The sequence below is a fragment of the Neofelis nebulosa genome, chromosome 6 (genome assembly GCF_028018385.1).
Source record: "Neofelis nebulosa isolate mNeoNeb1 chromosome 6, mNeoNeb1.pri, whole genome shotgun sequence".
NCBI lineage: Eukaryota > Metazoa > Chordata > Mammalia > Carnivora > Felidae > Neofelis > Neofelis nebulosa.
Genome location: NC_080787.1, coordinates 21,465,855 through 21,485,451, shown reverse-complemented (window position 1 = coordinate 21,485,451; position 19,597 = coordinate 21,465,855). Strand labels below are relative to the sequence as shown.

The 19,597-nt window shown below is 37.8% G+C and overlaps 1 protein-coding gene across 12 annotated transcripts in view; it reads right to left on the bottom strand.

The window, feature by feature from the left end:
• Positions 1–244: 244 nt before the first annotated feature.
• The window catches only part of MAK (male germ cell associated kinase), a 73,803-nt gene continuing 54,450 nt past the window's right edge, over positions 245–19,597 (bottom strand). For 7 of the 12 annotated variants that reach the window (XM_058733012.1, XM_058733014.1, XM_058733013.1 and 4 more), the window contains 2 exons: positions 18,428–18,457; positions 15,588–15,996 (listed from right to left, as the gene is read on the bottom strand). In XM_058733012.1, coding sequence (XP_058588995.1) covers positions 15,842–15,996; positions 18,428–18,457 — 185 coding nt within the window. In that variant the 3' untranslated portion in view covers positions 15,588–15,841. Of the gene's footprint in view, positions 286–15,587; positions 15,997–18,427; positions 18,458–19,597 lie in introns of those variants that run through there. The other 5 variants (XM_058733016.1, XM_058733018.1, XM_058733019.1 and 2 more) reach the window with 2 other exon arrangements.

The window sequence follows — 19,597 nt, the reverse complement described above, 5'->3', positions numbered from 1 at the left end:
TTTCCAAAGGCACCAATTTTGGTCACCTTCAGTTCTAGCATCAAACTCTGAAAACAGGGGTCCCTGGAGGTGGGAATTTATTTAGGTCCACAGTAGATCCCCGTGTAACTGTTTGATCCCAGTGGTCAGCTCCGAAAGGTTTAAGGCTGTCCACAGACTGGGGTTAGAGGGTGGGTGGGATGGTCTTCAATGCCTAGCCGCCCAGGTAGTGCCCTTGCCAAGTTTCTGTTGCCCCTTCTTTGCAGAGTTTCCCCAGTACTTACTGTCCTAAGATTGTGCTGGGTCCTAGAAGGAAAAGAACAAGCGATGACTTGCCTTCTTGGAATCTAGTGGAGAAGACTGAAATCTAAAACACCAGAGGCAATAATAGGAATAAATGCTTAATAGAGGTAGATGGGTACTGCAGCCAGAGCACAAAAAAAGGGAATGGTCAGTTCTGTTGAAGGACTCTAGAAGAGTTGATGGTTGAGCCACGCCTTGAAAAATGAGGAATTCATAAACAAGGACTGACAAATGTTGCAGGAAGGGAAAATATGCACAGTGCCTCAGAGGCATGACGCTATCTGGCACAGTTGGGCAACAGCAAGTCGTGTGGTTATGACCAGGACAGCAGGACAGGAGACTGAAAGGCAGAGGTCATATCTAGATGACCTTGGTATCCTAGACCAAATAATTTGGATGGAAACCATTTTTGTCTTCATTTTTTTTTTTTTTTTTTTTTAGTTTTGCTTCTTATTTGTGGAAGCTCTCTATTTTTGATGGGTACTAATCCTTTGTTGTGTATTGTGTTTTCCCCCCAGGCTATTACTTATTGTTTAGCTTTGCTTATAGTGTCTGTACATTTTTGCATATTCAGATCTGTTAATTTGCTTTATAAAGCCCTTTCTCCAAAATTATACAAATTAGGTATTAGGTAGTTAACAAAGTTACTTAAAATTGAAGCAAAATATGCTTGTGATAAAAAATGGATGTAGGGTACCTGGGTGGCTCAGTCGGTTAAGTGGCTGACTTCGGCTCAGGTCATGATCTTGCAGTTCGTGAGTTCGAGCCCAGCTCAGAGCCTGGAGCCTGCTTTGGATTCTGTGTGTGCCTCTCTCTCTGCCCCTCCCCAGCTCGCACTCTTGTCTCTGTCTCTCTCAAAAATAAATAAACATTGAAAAAAATGCATTCAAGACAGAAAGGTAAACTGTAAAATTGTCTTTTTCTCATCTCAGACCCTTAATCTCTCAGTGTAAGGGGTAACCATTGTTATGCCTTGTTTATTGGCCCAGGAATTCCCTGGATAGATTATCATTTCCTGTGTTATATTATCATATAAATGTATCCTTTTTTGCTTATGGTTGACGTAAATCAGCGCACAGCAGAAATACTACACTCTTTGCTGCACTGGACTATGTTTAACAAAGCTTTTCTTACCTGGACATAGAGACCTACCTAGTTCACCTTTCCCCTACTGATAGAAAAGTACTTTGTTTAAAAAAGTCTTTTGCTGTTAATGCTGAGCCAAGGTACATTACCATCTAAATCACAGTGCACCGTGCAAATGAATGTATATAGGTGACATCTCTAAAAGCTGAGTCCAAGCAGATGAGCATTTAAAATTTTAATTGTCCTCAGAAGAGTTGGAACAACAATGGTTGTAAGATTTTGTTTCCCCGTATTTGCTAATGTCATGTCTTGTGAGAATTTTAAGCTTTGGCAGGTTAAATTAGGAATCTGCAAATGGCCAGATAGTAAGTATTTTAGGCTTTGTGGGCCATACTGTCTCTGCCCTAGCTACCCAGTTCTGCCATTGTAGAGTAAGACCCGCCAGAAACCGTATGTAAACGAACATGGCTGTTTATAGACCCTGAAATTCGGATTTCATATGATTTTCATATATCATGAAATAGTAATCTTATTTTTTTCAGCCATGCTATTTTGATTGAAAACAAAAATATTGTTAGCATGCTGGCTGCATAAAAACGGCACAATGGACCAAATTTGACTCACTAGCCATAGTTTGCCAACCCCTTGATCCAAGCCAAAAATAACTAATTGTTTAAATTATTAATAAGTTATGAAACATTTTTTCATGTTTATTGACCAGTGATAATGTATTTTTTCTGTGAGCTGCTCTTTCTGTTTTTTGTTCCTGTTTTTGTTTCTTTTTCTCTTGGTGTGTGACTCTATATAGTAAAAAAGCTTGTTCTTGTTTTCGGAGCACCCGGGTGGCTCAGTCGGTTAAGTGTCCGACTTTGGCTCAGGTCATGATCTCATGGTTCGTTGGTTCAACCCCGAATCAGGCTCTGTGTTGACAGCTTAGAGCCAGGAGTCTGCTTCAGATTCTGTATGTGTGTGTGTGTGTCTCTCTCTCTGCCCCTCCCCTGCTGAAGCTCTCTTTCTCTCAAAAATGAATAAATGTTTAAACATTTTTGAAAAAAAAAGCTTGTTCTTATTTTCATTTGTTACTTCCATAGTTTTATTTCTTAGGTTTCTATTTTTGTTGCCCTTAGAATTTACTTTTGTGTGATGTTTCAAATTAGGGATCTTTCTGAATTCTGTTCTCCCAAAAAACGCATTACCCTCAATATTGTTTATTCAGGTGATATATCCTTCTCTCGTTGCTTTGAAATGCCACCTTTACCTTGTACTGAATTTCCATATTTGAGACTGATTCTGTTTCTAGTATCTTTCATAGATTTACTTATCTCTGTCTCAGTGCCAAATTATATTCATCACTATAGATTTATATATATTTTGATACTTGGTAGTGCACGTCTGTCTTTGTTCCTCTTCAGATTTTCTTGGACATATTAATATATAATTTTTCCAGATAAATCTGGAATTAGCTTTTTTTAAAAAAGATTTTAGTTTTGAATAATCTCTACACCCAACATGGGGTTCGAACTCACGACCTCATAGTCAAGAGTCGCATGCTCTTCTGACTGAGCCAGCCAGGTGCCCCTAGAATTACCTCTTTATTTTTAAAATTTACTTGGGATTTTTGGTATGATTGCACTAAATTATTGGTAAATTTTGGAGGAATTGAAAGCTTTAAAATATTTATTCTTCAACCCAAGAACATTGCTTGTCCCTTCATTTAATTTTTTTCCTTTAAGTTTAATTAGTATATAATATTCTATTAATTTCAGGTGTATATCATAGTGATGTGATATTTTTATACATTATGAAATGATCCCTGTAAGTAGTTATCATCTATCACCATACAAAGTTATTACAGTATTATTGACTATATTCCCTAGCTGTACATTACATCCCATGGCTTATTTTGTAATTGGAAGTTTGTACCACTGAATCTCCTTCACTTATTTCACCTCCCCCTGCCCCCACACCAGGACCCCACCCCTCCAGTAACTTCCAGTTTGTTTCCTGTATCTCAGTCTGTTTTTATTTTTTTTTTTTAAGATTTTTTTTTTAAGTTTTTTATTTTGAGAAAGAGAGAATGAGTGGGAGGAGGGGCAGAGAGAGCAAGCGGGACAGAGGATTTGAAGTGGGGTCTGTACTGACAGCAAAGAGCCTGATGGGGGGCTCAAACTCATGAACCATGAGATCATGACCTGAACTGAAGTTGGATGCTTAACCGACTGAGCCACTCAGGTGCCCAGTCTGGTTTGTTTGTTTGTTTGTTTGTTTTCCAATTAATTAATGTTTTTGAGAGAGAGTGCATGTGAGTGGGGAAGGGCAGAGGGAGAGTCAGAGAATCCCAAGCAGGCTACACACCCAGTGCAGAGCCCAAAGTGGGGCTCCATCTCACAAACTGTGACATGATGACCTGAGCTGAAATCAAGAGTCAGGAGCTTAACCAACTGAGCCACGCAGGTGTCCCTGGTCTGTCTCTGTTTTGTTTGTTCTTTGTGGTTTTTAGGTTTCGCATACAAGTGAAATAGTGTGGTATTTGTCTTTCTCTGACTTTTTTTTTACTTAGCATAGTATTCTCGTGGTCCATCCATGTTGCCACAAATGTCAAGCATCTCATTGTTTTTTATGGCTTAGTAATAGTCTATTGTGTATACACACACACACACACACACACACACACACATCCCACATCTTCTTTATTAATTTCTCAATAGACACTTAAGTTGCTCCCATTAGCTATTGTAAATAATGCTGCCATGAAAATATGGGTGCATGTATCTCTTTAGATTGGTGTTTTTGTGTCAGTACCCAGAAGTAGAATTGCAGGATCGTATTGTAGTTCTATTTTTAATTTTTTGAGGAACCTCCATATTCTTTTTCACAGTGGCTGCAACCAATTTACATTCCCACCAGCAGTGCTCAAGAGTTTCCTTTTTCCCACATCTTCGCCAACACTTGTTATTTTTTTGTGTTTGATACTAGCCATGTGTGTGTGAGATGGTGTGGGATATTTCATTGTGATTTTGATTTGCATTTCCTTGATTATTGATGTGGAGCATCTTTTCATGTGTCTGGCAGACATATATGTGTAACTTTGGAAAAATGTCAATGCAAGTTGTGCTCTTTTTTAATTGGGTTATTGTTTTGATATTAAGCTATGTAAGTTTTTTATATACTTTAGATATTAACACCTTAATCAGATACATGATTTGCAGATATCTTCCTCCATCATTAGGTTGCCATTTCATTTTGTTGGTTTCCTTCGCTGTGCAAAAGCTTTTAAGTTTGATGTAATCCCATGTATTTGTTAGCTTTTGTTGCCCTTGCATAGGAAACTGGTCCAAAAATATTGCTTAACACTGATGTCAAAGAGCTTACTGCCTAGGTTTTCTTCTAGGAGTTTTGTGGTTTCAAATATTATGTTTGTCTTTAATCTATCTTGAATTTATTTTTGTATATGGTACAAGATAGTAGTCTAGTTTTATCTTTTGCATGTGGCCATCCAGTTTCCCCAGCACAATTTTTTGAAGAGTATGTCCTTTACTCATTGCTTGTTCTTGCCTCCTTTGTCATAGATTGACCATATATGTGTGGGCTTATTTCTGGCTTTCTGTTCCGTTCCATTGATTTATGTGTTTGTTTTGTGCCAATACCATACTGTTTAGGTTACTATAGCTTTGTAGAATAGTTTGAAATCAGGGAACATGATGCCTTCAGATTTTTTTCTTCTCTCTCAAGATTGCTTTGGCTGTTGAGGGTCTTTTGTCGTTTCATATAAATATTAGGATTCTTTGTTCTAGTTCTGTGAAAATGCATTTAACATTTTGATGGGGATTGCATTGAATCTGTAAGATTGCTTTGGGTAGTAAGGATATTTTAACAATGTAATTCTTCCAACCCATGAGCCCAGTATATTTTTTCATTTATATGTGTCATTTTCAGTTTCTTTCATCAATATCATACAGTTTTCAGAGTACAGGTCTTTCATCTCTTGGGTTTTATTCCTAGGTGCTTTGTTCTTTTTGATGCAGTGGTAAAGAGGGTTGTGTTTTGTTGTTGTTTTTAAATTTTTTTTAACATTTATTTTGAGAGAGAGAGAGAGAGAGAGAAAGCACAAGTGGGGAAGGGCAGAGAGAGAGCGAGACACAGAATCTGAAGCAGGGTCCAGGCTCTGAGATGACAGCACAGACCCTGATGTGGGGCTTGAGCCCACGAACCGTGAGAGCATGACCTGAGCCAAAGTTGGACACTTAACCACAGGTGCCCCAGGGGTGTTGTTTTTTAAAGCTTCTTTCTGATAACTCATTATTAGCATATAAAAGTACAGTTGATTTTTGTGTGTTAATTTTGGATTCTGCAACTTTACTGAATTCATTTATTTGAATAGTTTTTTCGTGGAGTCTTTAGGGTTTTCTATATATGTTATGTCATCTGCAAATAGTGATAATTTTGCTTCTATCTTTCCAACTTGGATGCCTGTATTTCTTTTTCTTATCTAATGGCTGTGACTAGTACTTCAGTACTATGTTGAATAAAAGTGGCAAGACTGGGCATTCTTGTCTTGTTCCTTATCTTAGAGGAAGCTTTCAGCTTTTTGCTGTTGAACATGGTGTTAGCTGTGGGTTGTCATATATGGACCTTACATGTTGAGATACATTCCTTTTGTACCCACTTTATTGAGAATTTTTTTTTTATTGAGAATTTTTATGAATGGATGTTGAATTTTGTCACATGGTTTTTCTGATACCTATTGAGATGATCATATGATTTTTATCCTTTGTTTTATTAATGTGGTGTATCATGTTGATTTGAAGATGTTGAACCATCCTTGCATTCCTGGCAAAACTCCCATTTGATCATGGTGTGTGATCCTTTGTATTACTGAATTTGGTTTGCTGATATTTTTTGAGGACTTTTTTCATCTTTGTTCATCTGGGCTATTAGCCTACAAATTTCTTTTTTTGTAATGTTTTTGTCTCATTTAGGTAGTAAGAGTAATGCTAGCTTCATAAAATGAGTTTGGAAGTGTTCCTTCCTCTTTAGTGTTTTGGGATAATTTGATAAGGATAGTTACTAACTCCTCTTTAAATGTTTGGCAGAATTCATCTGTGAAGCTGTCTGGTCCTGGATTTTTGTTTTGGGTGGTTTTTTTAATTGTTTTGATTTCATTATTTATAATTGATCTGTTCATGTTTTCTCTTTATTCATTATCAGTCTTGGAAGGTTATGTGTTTCTGGTAATTCATTTTTTCCTAGGCTTTCCAGTGTGTTGGTGTATAATTGTAGCAGTCTCTTATCATCTTTTGTATTTCTTTAGTGTCAGTTGTAATTTCTCTTCCATTTCTGGTTTTATTTAGTTGGTCCCTCTCTCATATTTTCTTGATGAATCTGGCTACAGGTTTATCGATTTTATCTTTTCAGAGAACCAGCTTTTGGTTTCATTGAGCCTTTCTTTTTTGTCTCTATTTCATTTATTTCCATTCTGATCTTTATCATTTCCCCCCTTTTACTAACTCTGGGCTTTATTATTGCTGATTTTGTTGTTCTTTCTCTAGTTCCTTTAGATGTAAAGTTAGTTATTTGAAATGTTTATTGCTCATTGCTATAAACGTTTCTTCTAGAACTGCTTTTACTGTGTCCCATAGATTTTGGAAAGTCTTGTTTCTATTTTCATTTGTCTCAAGATATTTTTTGATTTTCTCTTTGAGTTTTTTTGTTGGCCTATTGGTTGTTTAGTAGCATATTATTTAGTCTCCATGTGTTGTGTGGGGGTTTTTTTTTTTTTCAGTTTTACTTTTGTAATTGATTTCTAGTTTCATACTGTTGTACTTGGAAAAAATGCTTGATAGGGTTTCAGTCTTCTTAAATTTATTGAGATTTATTTTGTGGCCTAATGTGATCCTGGAGCATGTTCACTGTGCACTTGAAAAGGTGTATTCTGCATTTTGGGGATGAAATGTTCTGTGTGTATCTAATAAGTCTATCTGGTTTGCCGTGTTGTTTAAGGCCAGTGTTTCCTTACTGATATTTTTGTCTCAATAATCTGCCCATTAATGTAAGTGGGGTATTAAAGTTTCCTGTTATTACTGTATTATTGTCAATTTTCCTCTTTATGTCTGTTAATATTTGTTTTATAAATTTAGGTACTCCGTGTTGGGTATGCAAATATTTGCAAGTGTTTTATCTTCTTTTTGGATTGACCCTTTTATCATTTTGTAATTTCTTTCTTTGTCTTTTGTTTCAGTCTTTCTTTTAGAAGTCAGGGGGGTTTTTTTGTTGTTTTTTTTAATGCTTATTTATTTTGAGAGAGAGAGTGCACGTGCACACACAAGCAAGGAAGGGGCACAGAGAGAGAGGGAGAGAGAGAATCCCAACCAGGCTCCACGCCATTAGTGCAGAGCCCGACACGGCTCAATCAATCTCATGAACCATGAGATCATGACCTAAGCTGAAATCAAGAGTTGGACACTTAACTGACTGAGCCACCCAGGCACCCCTAGAAGTCAGTTTTGTCTGATGAGTATTGCTACTCTAGCTTTTTGTTTCCATTTGCATGGAAAATGTTTTCCATCTCTCCACTTTCAGTCTGTGTGTGTCTTTAGATCTGAAATGAGTGTCTTGTAGGCAGCATATAGGTGGGTCTTGTTTTTTATCCATTCAGCCACCCTATGTCTTTTGATTGCAGCATTTAGGCCATTTATATTTAAAGAAATTATTGATAGATGTGGGCTTACTGCCATTTTGTTGTTTTCTGTTTGTTAATTTAGTTTTTTTAATGTCTTCATATATTCCTTTAGTTCCTTGTATTTCTATTAAGATTACTGTCGGATACTGTAGAGTTTTGATGAATAGTAACTTTTTTAAATTAGGTAGCAATCTGAACAAAATGAATTGACACTACTATAAATGTCTCTGCTGATCCACTCAAGCATTACCTGCGTTAGGTTTTTATTAGCTACCACTTATCTAGTCCTATGGCTTTATGTTAAAGTTAGAAATACTATGGGACGCCTGGGTGGCTCAGTCGGTTAAGTGTCCCAACTTCGGCTCAGGTCATGATCTCATAGTTTGTGAGTTCGAGCCCCACATCGAGGTCTGTGCTGACAGCTCAGAGCCTGGAGCCTCCTTCAGATTCTGTGTCTCCTTCTGTCTCTCTGCCCCTCCCCTGCTTGTAGTCTCTCTCTCTCTCTGTCTCTCTCTCTCTCAGAAAAAATAAACATTAAATTTTTTTTTTTTTTAAGTTAGAAATAACATACTTGGGGTTACTGACAAGATCAACATTGTTCTGGAGACATTAGATAAAGCAGTAAAACTATGAGAAATAAATGAGGTCTAAATTAATAGTGGAGGGGCGCCTGGGTGGCACAGTCGGTTAAGCGTCCGACTTCAGCCAGGTCACGATCTCGCGGTCCGTGAGTTCGAGCCCCGCGTCGGGCTCTGGGCTGATGGCTCAGAGCCTGGAGCCTGTTTCCGATTCTGTGTCTCCCTCTGTCTCTGCCCCTCCCCCGTTCATGCTCTGTCTCTCTCTGTCCCCAAAATAAATAAAAAACGTTGAAAAAAAAAAAAAATAAATTAATAGTGGAAAAAGAAATTAAACATTTTAAATGGTTAATATATGTCTGTCTAGAAAATCCAAGAGAAACAATTCAAAACATAATAAATTAATGGGAAAGTTCTATAAAGCAGCAAGAAAGAAGATAAACACTAAAATCCAGCAACTTTCTGTTAACAGTCATACTCTGCTCTCTCCCATACAATTGCTAATACTGAAGTCTAAGCCTCACCATCTTTTAATCTTCTAATAGAACTATTTGTTTTCATGTTTTGCCCCAACAATTCTTTCTCTTCTGCCGGGAGACAGAAGTATATTTCAAGTATATTTAGATTCCTAGACTTAAAACCATTCGGTTCTCTCTTAACATTTAGATTTCTTCTTTAGTCTCACGAACGTCCTTTTCTTTTTCTTAACACCCATAATAATTTGCCAATATACAGTTTTATGCATGCTTATTTAATGTGATCAGGACAAGTGACCCTTTTGTCACCATCGTATATGCTACACTTTAGTACGTAATGGGCACTTAGTAAATATTTGCTGAAAATATAGACTGATCCAATCTTCTTTTTAAAAATGGGCTTGATTTTTTAGGACCATTTTGAGAAGATAGTACAGAGTTCCCATATACCCCACCCCCCATCCAGTTTTCCTTGTTATGTTAGCATGATACATTTGTTACAACTAATGAGTCGATGTTGGTACATTAATTAAAGTACATATTTTGTTCAGATTTTCTAAGTTTTTAAACTAATATTGCTTGTCTGTTACAGAATCTCACCTAGGACCGCATGTTACATTTAGTTATCATGTCTTCTTATGTTCCTATGGCCTATGATTGTTTCAGATTTGTCTTGTTTTTGATGGCTGTGATAGTTTTGATCAAATGTTTTATAGAATGCTCTTTTGTTGAATTTGTCTAGTGTTTTCCTTACGGTTAGACTGGAGTTCTAAAATTTTAGGAGGAAGGCCATAGAGGTCAAGTGCCATTTTCATCACATCCTACTAAGGTCACATATATGGATATATAGTATTATTGTTGATTTTGACTTTGATCATCTGGCTTGAGGTAGTATTCAGTCAGGCTTCTCCACTGTGAAGTTACTCCTTTTTTCCCCCTTCCCCTACTGTACTCTTTGAAAGGAAGTCACTATACATACTCTGTACTTAAGGATTGGGAATTGTACTCTACCTCCTTGAGGGCAGAGTATCTACATAAATGACTTTGAATTCTGCTGTTTGGGAGATTTGTCTCTTCTCCCCTACTTACTTATTCACTTATTTATATCTGTATGGACTCAAGGATATGTATTTCCCACTTTGGGTTATAATACAGTATTTCTTTATTAATTTTCTTTCTCAAATTGTTGCAGTTTTGGCCGTCGGGAGCTCTTTCATTTGGCTCCTGTGTCCCTTTGACATAGCCCGTCAACATAGGCTTCTTTTGCTTGCTTGCTTTTGCTTTTGTTTTTTTAGAACTTTGTTCCTTTCTAGCACTGTAAGATCCTCCAGTATCATCTTGTGTATTTCATGCTCAGCGCTAGAATCAGCCATTTCTCCAGACTGGACAATGCTATCAGAAATCAAGATCTGGATGCTAGATATGCTTGTTGCTACTGGGGTGAAATCTTTTATTTGATTATAATTATATCTTTAATCTTTTTTAATTTTTCATTTGTTATTTTTTCTACTTTCTTAAGCTAAATGCTCAAATTCAGCATATTTTCAGTGTTCCTAGTTTTATTTCGTTTTTTTTTCATAAATGGATCCATGTATACTTTTTTCCTCTGAGATCTGTTTTGGCTGAATTTTGCAAGTTTTAGAGGCATGTTGTTCATTTCTAAAGAGTTTTTTTTTTTTACTTTTCCTTTTTGAATCATTGTTTAGAATGATATTTTTAATATATTTTTAAGTGGATAAAATTTGGAGACATATACCCTTTTATTATTATAGTCTAGTTTTATTAAAATGTGGGGAAAATGTGGCTTATGTATTTCTTTATTTGGGAGATTGTAATTTTCTTTGTGACCTAATATAAGGTCAACTTTTTGTGAATGCTATATATATTCGAGAAGTGCATGAATTTTTTCCTTATTGGTTGAAGTATCTCTATATGGTATGTATGTCAGATAAACTTTGTTTACTGTATTATCCAAATACTTATTTACTTATTTTAGGCTTCTAGATCTGTTGAGAAATAAGCCTCTTACTCTGATTTGGTTGTTTTTGTTTTTGTTTTTGTTTTGAGAGTGCACACATGCATGTGTGAGTGGGGGAGGGGCAGAGGGAGAGCGAGAGCTAGAAGTTTAAGCAGGCTCCATGCCCAGCACAAGCCCAATGCAGAACTGATCTCACAATCGTGAGATCATGACCTGAGTTCAAGTCAAGAGTCAGACGCTAGACTGACTGAGCCACCCAGGCGTGCTACTCTGATTGTTTTTATATCCGTTTCTTCTTGTATTTATGATAAATCTTGCTTCATATATTTATCTTGCTTTAAGTTTTATTTGGAAAAATTTCAAATCTACAGAAAAGTTTCATTAATATTCATAATTACTCATATAACCTCTACCTAATTTTAATTCACTTGTTAACATTAGGTACATTCTCTCTCACTCTATCTGTATCTATACATGTGCCTATATTTTATATATATAAACCATTCAGTTGTCTCAGCATTGAGTTTCTTTCTTTAGTCTCTATAGTGTCTTTTTATATATGTAGTATAAAATATAAGCATAGATACAGTAATCCTCAACCAGATATTAGCAAATTGAATCCAACCGTGTATAAAAGGAATTACATATTATGACCAAGTGGAATTTATTCCAGATATACAGAGCTGATTCAGCATTCGAAAAGCAATTAATGTAATCCATCGCATCAACAAGCTACAGAGCAAAAATCATATATATAACCAATGATGATAGCAATAGATGCAGGAAAAGCATTTGACAAAGTCTAAAACTCATTCCTGATAAAACTCAGCAAACTAGGAGTAGAAAACTTCCTCGGTTTGATAAAGAACATCTGTTTGATAAAGTAACATCGTACTTAATGGGAAGAAACTAGATGTTTTCCCACTAAGATCAGGAACAAGACAGGGATGTTCACTCTTGCCTCACCTATTCAATATTTTACTGGAAGTCCTTGTAGTACAATAAGACCAGAAAAGAAAATAAAAGATAAACTGGGAAGAAAGAAAGAAAACTTTGTTTGCAGATCACATGATTGTCTATGTAGAAAATCTCAAAGAATTAACAAAGAAACTCTTGGACTTAATAAATGGTAATAAAAGGTATTAGGTACAAAGTTAATACACAGAGTCATTTGCCTTCTTATATATGAGCAATGAACAATTTAAATTTGAAATTAAAATACAATACCATTTCTATTAATGCTAAAGAAGAAATGCTTAGGAATAAATCTAACAAATATTTATAAGATCTATATTAGGAAAACTACAAAACACTGATGAAAGATGTCAAGATGACAGTAAATAGAGATGGTCCATGCACTACAAGAAGAGAATATTGTCAAGGTGTCAGTTCTATCCAACTTGGTCTAGATCCAGTCCAATACAACCAAAATCCCAGTAAATTATTCTATGGGATGTTGGCACCTGACTCTGGTTTATATGGAGAGGTAAGAGACCCAAAGTAGCCAACATAAAATTGAAGGAGAAGAACAAAGTTGGAGGACTGATGTTAACCTGACTTAAAACTTCTGTAAAGCTATAGTAATCAAGACACTGTGGTATAGGTGGAAGAATAGATACAGATCAATCGGACAGAACAGAAAGCCCAGAAATAAAGTCAACTGATCTTTGATGAACTAGCAAAGGCAGTTCAGTGGCGAAAGGATAGTTTCTTCCAAGAAATGGTGCTGGAACAACTGGAGATAAACATGCAAAAAATGGAAAGAAAATTTAGACATAGACCTAACAAACGTGAAACAGGTCACAGATATAAATGTAAAATATAAAACTATAAAACTCCCAAAGCTAACAAGAGAAAATCATAGGTGACCTAGTGTTTGGTGATGATTTATTACATACAACACCAGAATTATAATCCATGAAAGAAAAAAATGACAAGTTGCATTTCATTAAAATTAAAAATTTCTGCAGTACACAAGACACTGTTAAGAGAATGAAAAGATAAGCCAATGACTGGGAGGAAATATTTGCAAAAGACATAATCTGATAAAAGTCTGCTATCCAAAATATACAAAGAACTCTTAAAACTCAACAGTAAGAAGGGGCACCTGTGTGGCTCAGTTGGTTAGGCACCCAGCTCTTGGTGTCAGCTCAGGTCATGATCTCACGGTTTCCTGAGTTCAAGCCCCACATTATGCTCTGTGCTGGCAGTGAGGAGCCTGCTTGGGATTCTCTCTCTCTCTGTCTCTCTCTGCCCCTCCCGCACTCATGCGCGCGCGCGCTCTCTCTCTCTCTCTCTCTCTCTCTCAATAACAAAGAAAGTAAATAATCCAGTGTTTAAATGTGTAGAAGATCTGAATAATACTTCGTAAAAGGAGATATACAGCTGGAAAATAAGCATATGAAAAGATAGCCCACATCCTATGTTGTCAGGGAACTGCAAATTAAAATGACATACTGCTGCACACGTGTAAGAATGGCCAAAATCTAGAACAGACAACCTGCCAACACCAAGTGGTGGTGAGTATGTGGAGCAGTAGGAACTCTCATTCACTGCTGCTGGGAATACAAAATGGTGCAGCCACCTTGGAAGTAGCCTGCTGCTTTTTTACAAAACTAAATATATTCCTACCAGATAATCCAGTAATTATGCCTCTTGAATTTATGCAGATGAGGTGAGAACTGATGCCCACACAAAAGTATGCAGTGAATGTTTCTGGCAGCTTTATTCATAATTGCCCATCCTTGAAAACAAGATGATCTTCAGTGGGTGAATGGATAAACTGTGATGCATATATACAATGAAATATTAGCTAGCAGTAAACAGACATGAGATAAGCTAAGAACAGACACGGAGGAAACTTAAATTTTGAAAGAAGGCAGTCTGAAAAGGCCACATACTGTATAATCCCAACTACATGACAATTCTGGAAAAGGAGCACAGTGGAGACCATAAAAAGATTTGTGTTTGCCAGAGGTTTGGCGGGGCGAAGAGGCAGTGGAGAAGAATGACTAGGTGGAACATGGGGTTTTTTATGGCAGTGAAACTAATCTCTATGATACTGTCACGGTCGATATATGCCGTTATGTGTTTTGTCAAAACCCAGAGAATAGACAACACAAAGTGTGAAACCCTAGTATAAACGAAGGACTTAATGTACTCATACTGGCTCGTCAGTTACAGCAAATGTCCCCCACTAATGCAAAGTGTTAATAGGGAAAATTGGGGAGGGGCCCTTAAGGAGGGGTATATGGAAACTCTGTACTACCCAGTGAATTTTTCCATAAACCTAAAACTGCTAGAAAAACAAAAGTCTATAATTAAAAGAACAAATAGGCCTCAGAGTAGAAGTATAAAGTTTAAAAGTGTAGAGAAAACACACCAGTTAACTATATTAATTTTAATATCTATCAAGAAGTGTAAAATCTTCCAGCAACACAAAATAATCTTTTAGCTTTGAGACACTAATTAAAACTGTATAAATAGATATAGCCATTACCATCATCATAAATTACTCTTCCGATTTTAACAGTTTTCAACAAGGTGAGCTGAATCTTCTATACAAAAATACCGTATTACTATTATTTTATGATGTCTTTGGATAATGTCCACAAGATGATGCCAATTACATTAGCATTTGTTACAAAGACAAAAAACACATAAAAATTACAGTTGATAACAGTATTATTCTTTAAAAAGAATATACAGTATTAATGTTGAGTCCATAAAATGGCAAATTTAAATATAGTCCCAAGTTCAAGATGTCTCTTTTAAGAAAAAAAAAATTGTACTCAGTGAATCACTGCTGTAGCAACTGAATTGCATTTGCTCTTGAGAGTAAATATCGAGGTCGGAGCCAGGTCAGCGATCTGCAGCGCAGCAAGAGTTTGCTTTGGGCGAAAGCTGGCGCACCTCATCTTTGTGTCTGGTAGGAACATGGAAACAAGGTATTTTGAAAGTGTGATGAGCAAACATCACAGTTTCAAGAACTCTCGTAATGATGTAAAGATGAGAACCTTGGTTGATCTGGGAGTCATTAAGCCATTGAGGTTGATAGTCTCCACGAAGTCACAGGAGTTGTGTTGGTCAAAGTCAAACAATAGACTCTTTCTCCACTAACATCGGGTGTCATAATTTTGAAATCTTTATGTTAAAGATAAATTTATTCCGAAGAAAGATGCCCTGCTCAAGAATTACCACTGCTTTCATAATTTCAGAGTAGAAAACCAGATGATAAATCAGCATTCTCTGCCATTGACAAACTGGTAAGATAGAGCCTTAGCCAAATACGAGCTCTGATTGACAGACCACCGAGGTTGCCATTAAAAAAAAAAAAAAAAACAACCCAAAACCAAGCAAAACAAAAACACCTCTGAGGCCAATCAAAATATTAATTAATTTAGGCAAATAACGGATGAAACCGAAAACATTCTAAACACTTACTTTCTGGAGGCTTTTTTAAAAAAGTGTCTTATACTTAGTAACTATTGATTTGTAGATCAAACACTTGATACTTTGGCAAATAGTTTATTCAATACTTTGTAAAGTCCTACCCGTACGCGTGTCAGCGCTGTGGGCAATTGATGCTAAGAAATTGGATTTCATTTCTAGGAAGGAAAGAAAATAGTAGGAGATGATTTTTGCTCTGCAGAGTACCCACTACTTCATATTGCTTCCAGAACTCAGTAGAAATAGACATCTGTACACATTTCCCAGGGTCTGGGGACTTGCGTGGACTCTATGGAGAATGCTGTGGGGCTTTCTCCTACCGGTGGCCGCCATATTTGGCCACCCAGTCTGTCCTTCCGTGCACTGAGGGAACCGGCTGCACACGGTTCACAATGTTAAGATTCTTGGCCGTAGGATTGTAAGTAGGTCCTGAAAACTGCCCCCGACCGGGTTTTGTGTTCCAGGTGTATTCTGGAAGAAATCAGAATTGGAAGTTAGAACTTTATTCATTGGATTGTCAAATTGAAAATAAGGCAGTTTTAAATCTTTTCATTTCATGGGGGAGTTTTGAATTTATCTTTAAAAGATTAGTTCTGTGGTCTCTAAGGGTTTTTTTGTTTCTTTGTTTTGTTTTGTTTGTTTTTTTTAATAGTAAAACGCAAAATTCTAGTGTGGTGTGATGTTGATAGAGAATTCTCAGTAGCTCAAGGGCCAGTGTTTCTGGTTTACAGTTCTGACTACTGCTGCTGCTTTTGTGGTTTCACTCAAATGCCTATCACACTTAGGTTGGCAACATGAATTAGGATGACCAAGAAAATTCTTGGTTCAGGTTGAACAGGCAATAACCCACAGTGTTATTAGTGACTTTGTAAAATCACACAGTGGTTACATCTGAATAATACTCACTACGGAAACTTTATTTGTAATTGTGAATCCTATAAAGCTTGGGCTTCATGGAGCTCCACAGATGGGATCCCATAGTAGATTTCTTTTAACCATGAAAATGTGGTTTTTAGAAGCAAGAAACTTCCTTTTTTTTAATTGGGAAAATGAAGGGCGATAGCAGAATTCCTTTAAAAGGTGAGCCAGTCCTAAGATCCCAAACCGTTCATCGTAGGGTCTGCTTTATTCATAAATTTGGCTGATTAAATATTTGTGAAATTTTGATTTGTTAAATATTTGTTATCTGAACAGTTTACAAGCTAAAATTGCTTAAACATCTCAAATGACAGAGCAGTAAATCATTTTGCAGAGAACTTTAATCTCTTCTCCAGTCCTTTCTTCGCCTGCCCTCACTTCATATTTATGGCTGAGCATCATAGATGTTCTATCTGAAGAGGGATGTTTGATCCTTCAATTTGGGATTTAAGTATCGTTTCACACTGTGTGGTGGCTGACACTCTTGGATTAAACTAAGTGTCAATTTTGAGACGAGTCTGACCATTTTGTACGCTGAACACTACCCATACTGTATTCACTTGCATGGTTTCCCTGTTTTGTTTTGTTTTTGTTTTCTTAAACCTTCTCTGTAAAACTGGGAGTGGAGGGGAAATTATGGGAGCACGTGGGTCTGCCGCTGACCTCAGCTTAATGGGAATAAAGCATTAAGTGAGGAACTGCCCTGGGGATAATCACCTGGTCCTATCATCCTGCCCTTACCAGGTTTAAAATTCTCCAGGTTCAAGCTGACAGAAAGCAACCTGACAAGGTGGGTTAATAGCCAGTTAACCCTGAACTGTGAAGGAAGAACTGGTTAAACAGTTAACCAGGTTTTCCAGGAACAGCCCTTTTGTTCTATCCCGCAGGAGTGTGGACACACACCAGTCTGTTAAATTTGTGAGCCCACATGGAAGGCTGCAGACCTAATGGGCCTGTGGCTGGAGGAGAGAGCAGGTGAGAGGGAGGGAGTGGAGCGAGGAGGAGAGAGAGGCAGAGAGTCCCCTGGTGAGTGATTTCAGAGACAGGAGAGGGGACGCAGTCTTCAGCTAACAATTGGGCGGGCCTCTGGTGTTGCAACATGAGGGATTTGGGGAGCAACAGAACTTTTTTCCCAGCTCATGACCTAGCTACGTCAGGTCCTGAATGCATTTGAGGGAAACCATGTACAGGAAAACATTTTTAAAACTGCTGAAGAGGGAATCATTTTGCCAAGATTTCCTTTCTGAGAAATAATAATTTCAGGACTCAAGCACCCTTGGTGAAGAACTCAGCAGCTGCCAGAGGAGCTGAGATCCGGGGGCAAGGCAAGAAACACTTTTGTGTCAGCCGGACCTTGCCCCGCACCTCCTCAGTGGGGCAGGCAGCCCTCTCACGCTTGCTGTGCCCTCTTTTTAAAAACAGCACATGTCCTATCAAGGGCATTTAACTTCCTGCAGAAAATATTTGCCAAAGGAAAGATGTTTGCCTGTGATCCGTGCCCTGATTATGTAACCTTTAGCAAGAAATAAAACCCGTGTTAAATGAAGACCGTAATAATAGTACCTTCTGGAGTAGAGTTAATGAACATAGCTCACTTAGAACAGGGCCCTCCCTGCCCTTGCAAAGGGCGGCCGGCCAGCCGTGTAGGGAAGAAGTCACTCCTCATAGTCCTTGTTACCACAAGGCAGGGAGTCGGGGAGGAGGTGTTGGGAAGTTTGGGGTGAGAGATTACATGGGGAAGCTGGAAGAAATTAATTCGATTTTTCTTCTCTAATCCTGGGGGCGAGGCTGGGGAAGACTAGAGAGGAAGGCTATGAGAGAAGGGGAAATAGTCGAGGAAATACGGTAATGACCTGGTTTTATTCTTTTGTGGGACACTCTCACACCAGTGGGTACTGAAAGACACATCTCTTACAGAACAGTGTTTTCCTAAGGATTGGCATTGACCACTTGAGGATGATTAATATTTACTTCTTTTTTTTACCTTTCCTCCTATCACCATCTGTAGGAACATCTGATGAGCAGAGGAAATGAAGAGATGAAAAGTTATGAGAAAGCATTTACTTAAAAAAAAAAGAAAAGAAAACAGGAACATGCATGCTAATCTGACAGAATGCTTAATATACAAAGGCCTTCAATATCTTACAAAATCGTTTTCTAAAATGCCCACTTTCACTTTCTAAGAGCAGACACTTAGATAACAAACCAGTTTGAAACATTTTGATTTTCTCCTCTTCTTCTAAAAATTGCTACTAAGCCCTGGCTGCTGACTCATTGTCAGGCTGGCTTAAAATACCTGAGGCTTCAAAAAAAAAAAAAAAAAAATCACTTGCTGTGTATAATGTGTTTACTTACATATTTTGTTTCAGCAGAGAGATAATGAAGCGATGTTTTTCACAGATAAGGTAACTAAGTACTGTTTGAGCAGTGCTACCGTGGTCCGAAATCATAAATTACAGAAGTCCCGTGCTTCTCGCGGTTTTAGCTCCAACAGCGTGAACTTTAGAGGTTGGACTTCAGAGAACTTTAGAGTGTGAACTGTAATCAGGAGTTTGAAGTTCGGAGGGAATTTATACAACTCCCTATCTTCCCAAACTTCTGACTGTCTGCCTTAATGTGTATTTTAAGTGCCTTCCTGAGGACTTCTATTTTAGAGTCGTTTTGAGAGCCTTCATAGTCAGACCTGGTCAAGCTCAAGTACAGAATCACCACCATGCCACCGCAGGGCACACAGCCTACTTGGTCATAACCGGAGGGCGGGGGCATAAGCCAAGCCTCCACCATCTACTACCGGTGCAAAGCCAGAGCCAGGGTGGGAAAGTTCTGCCACGGCTCCCTTCACTCTGCACGGGAACTGCCTGTGGAGTGATACACGAACAGCATCTCCGTGTTTATGAAGCCCCCACCCTGTGCCAGGTACCGACCGGGTGGGCAGCTCTGAAAAATGCACCTTCTTTACATCCCGTTGGGTCACACAGCATGTTCTCGAATTTCACAAACCGGCTCCTCTCCCAGCTCCACCACTTAGGAGCTGGGTGACCCTCGGCCAATTACTTGATGTCACTTTCCTCCTCTGTAAAAGGTCTACCTCATCCAGTCTTGTGCAGGTTCAATAGCATAATCCGTATGCCTGCAAGTCACCACTTTGTTAAAG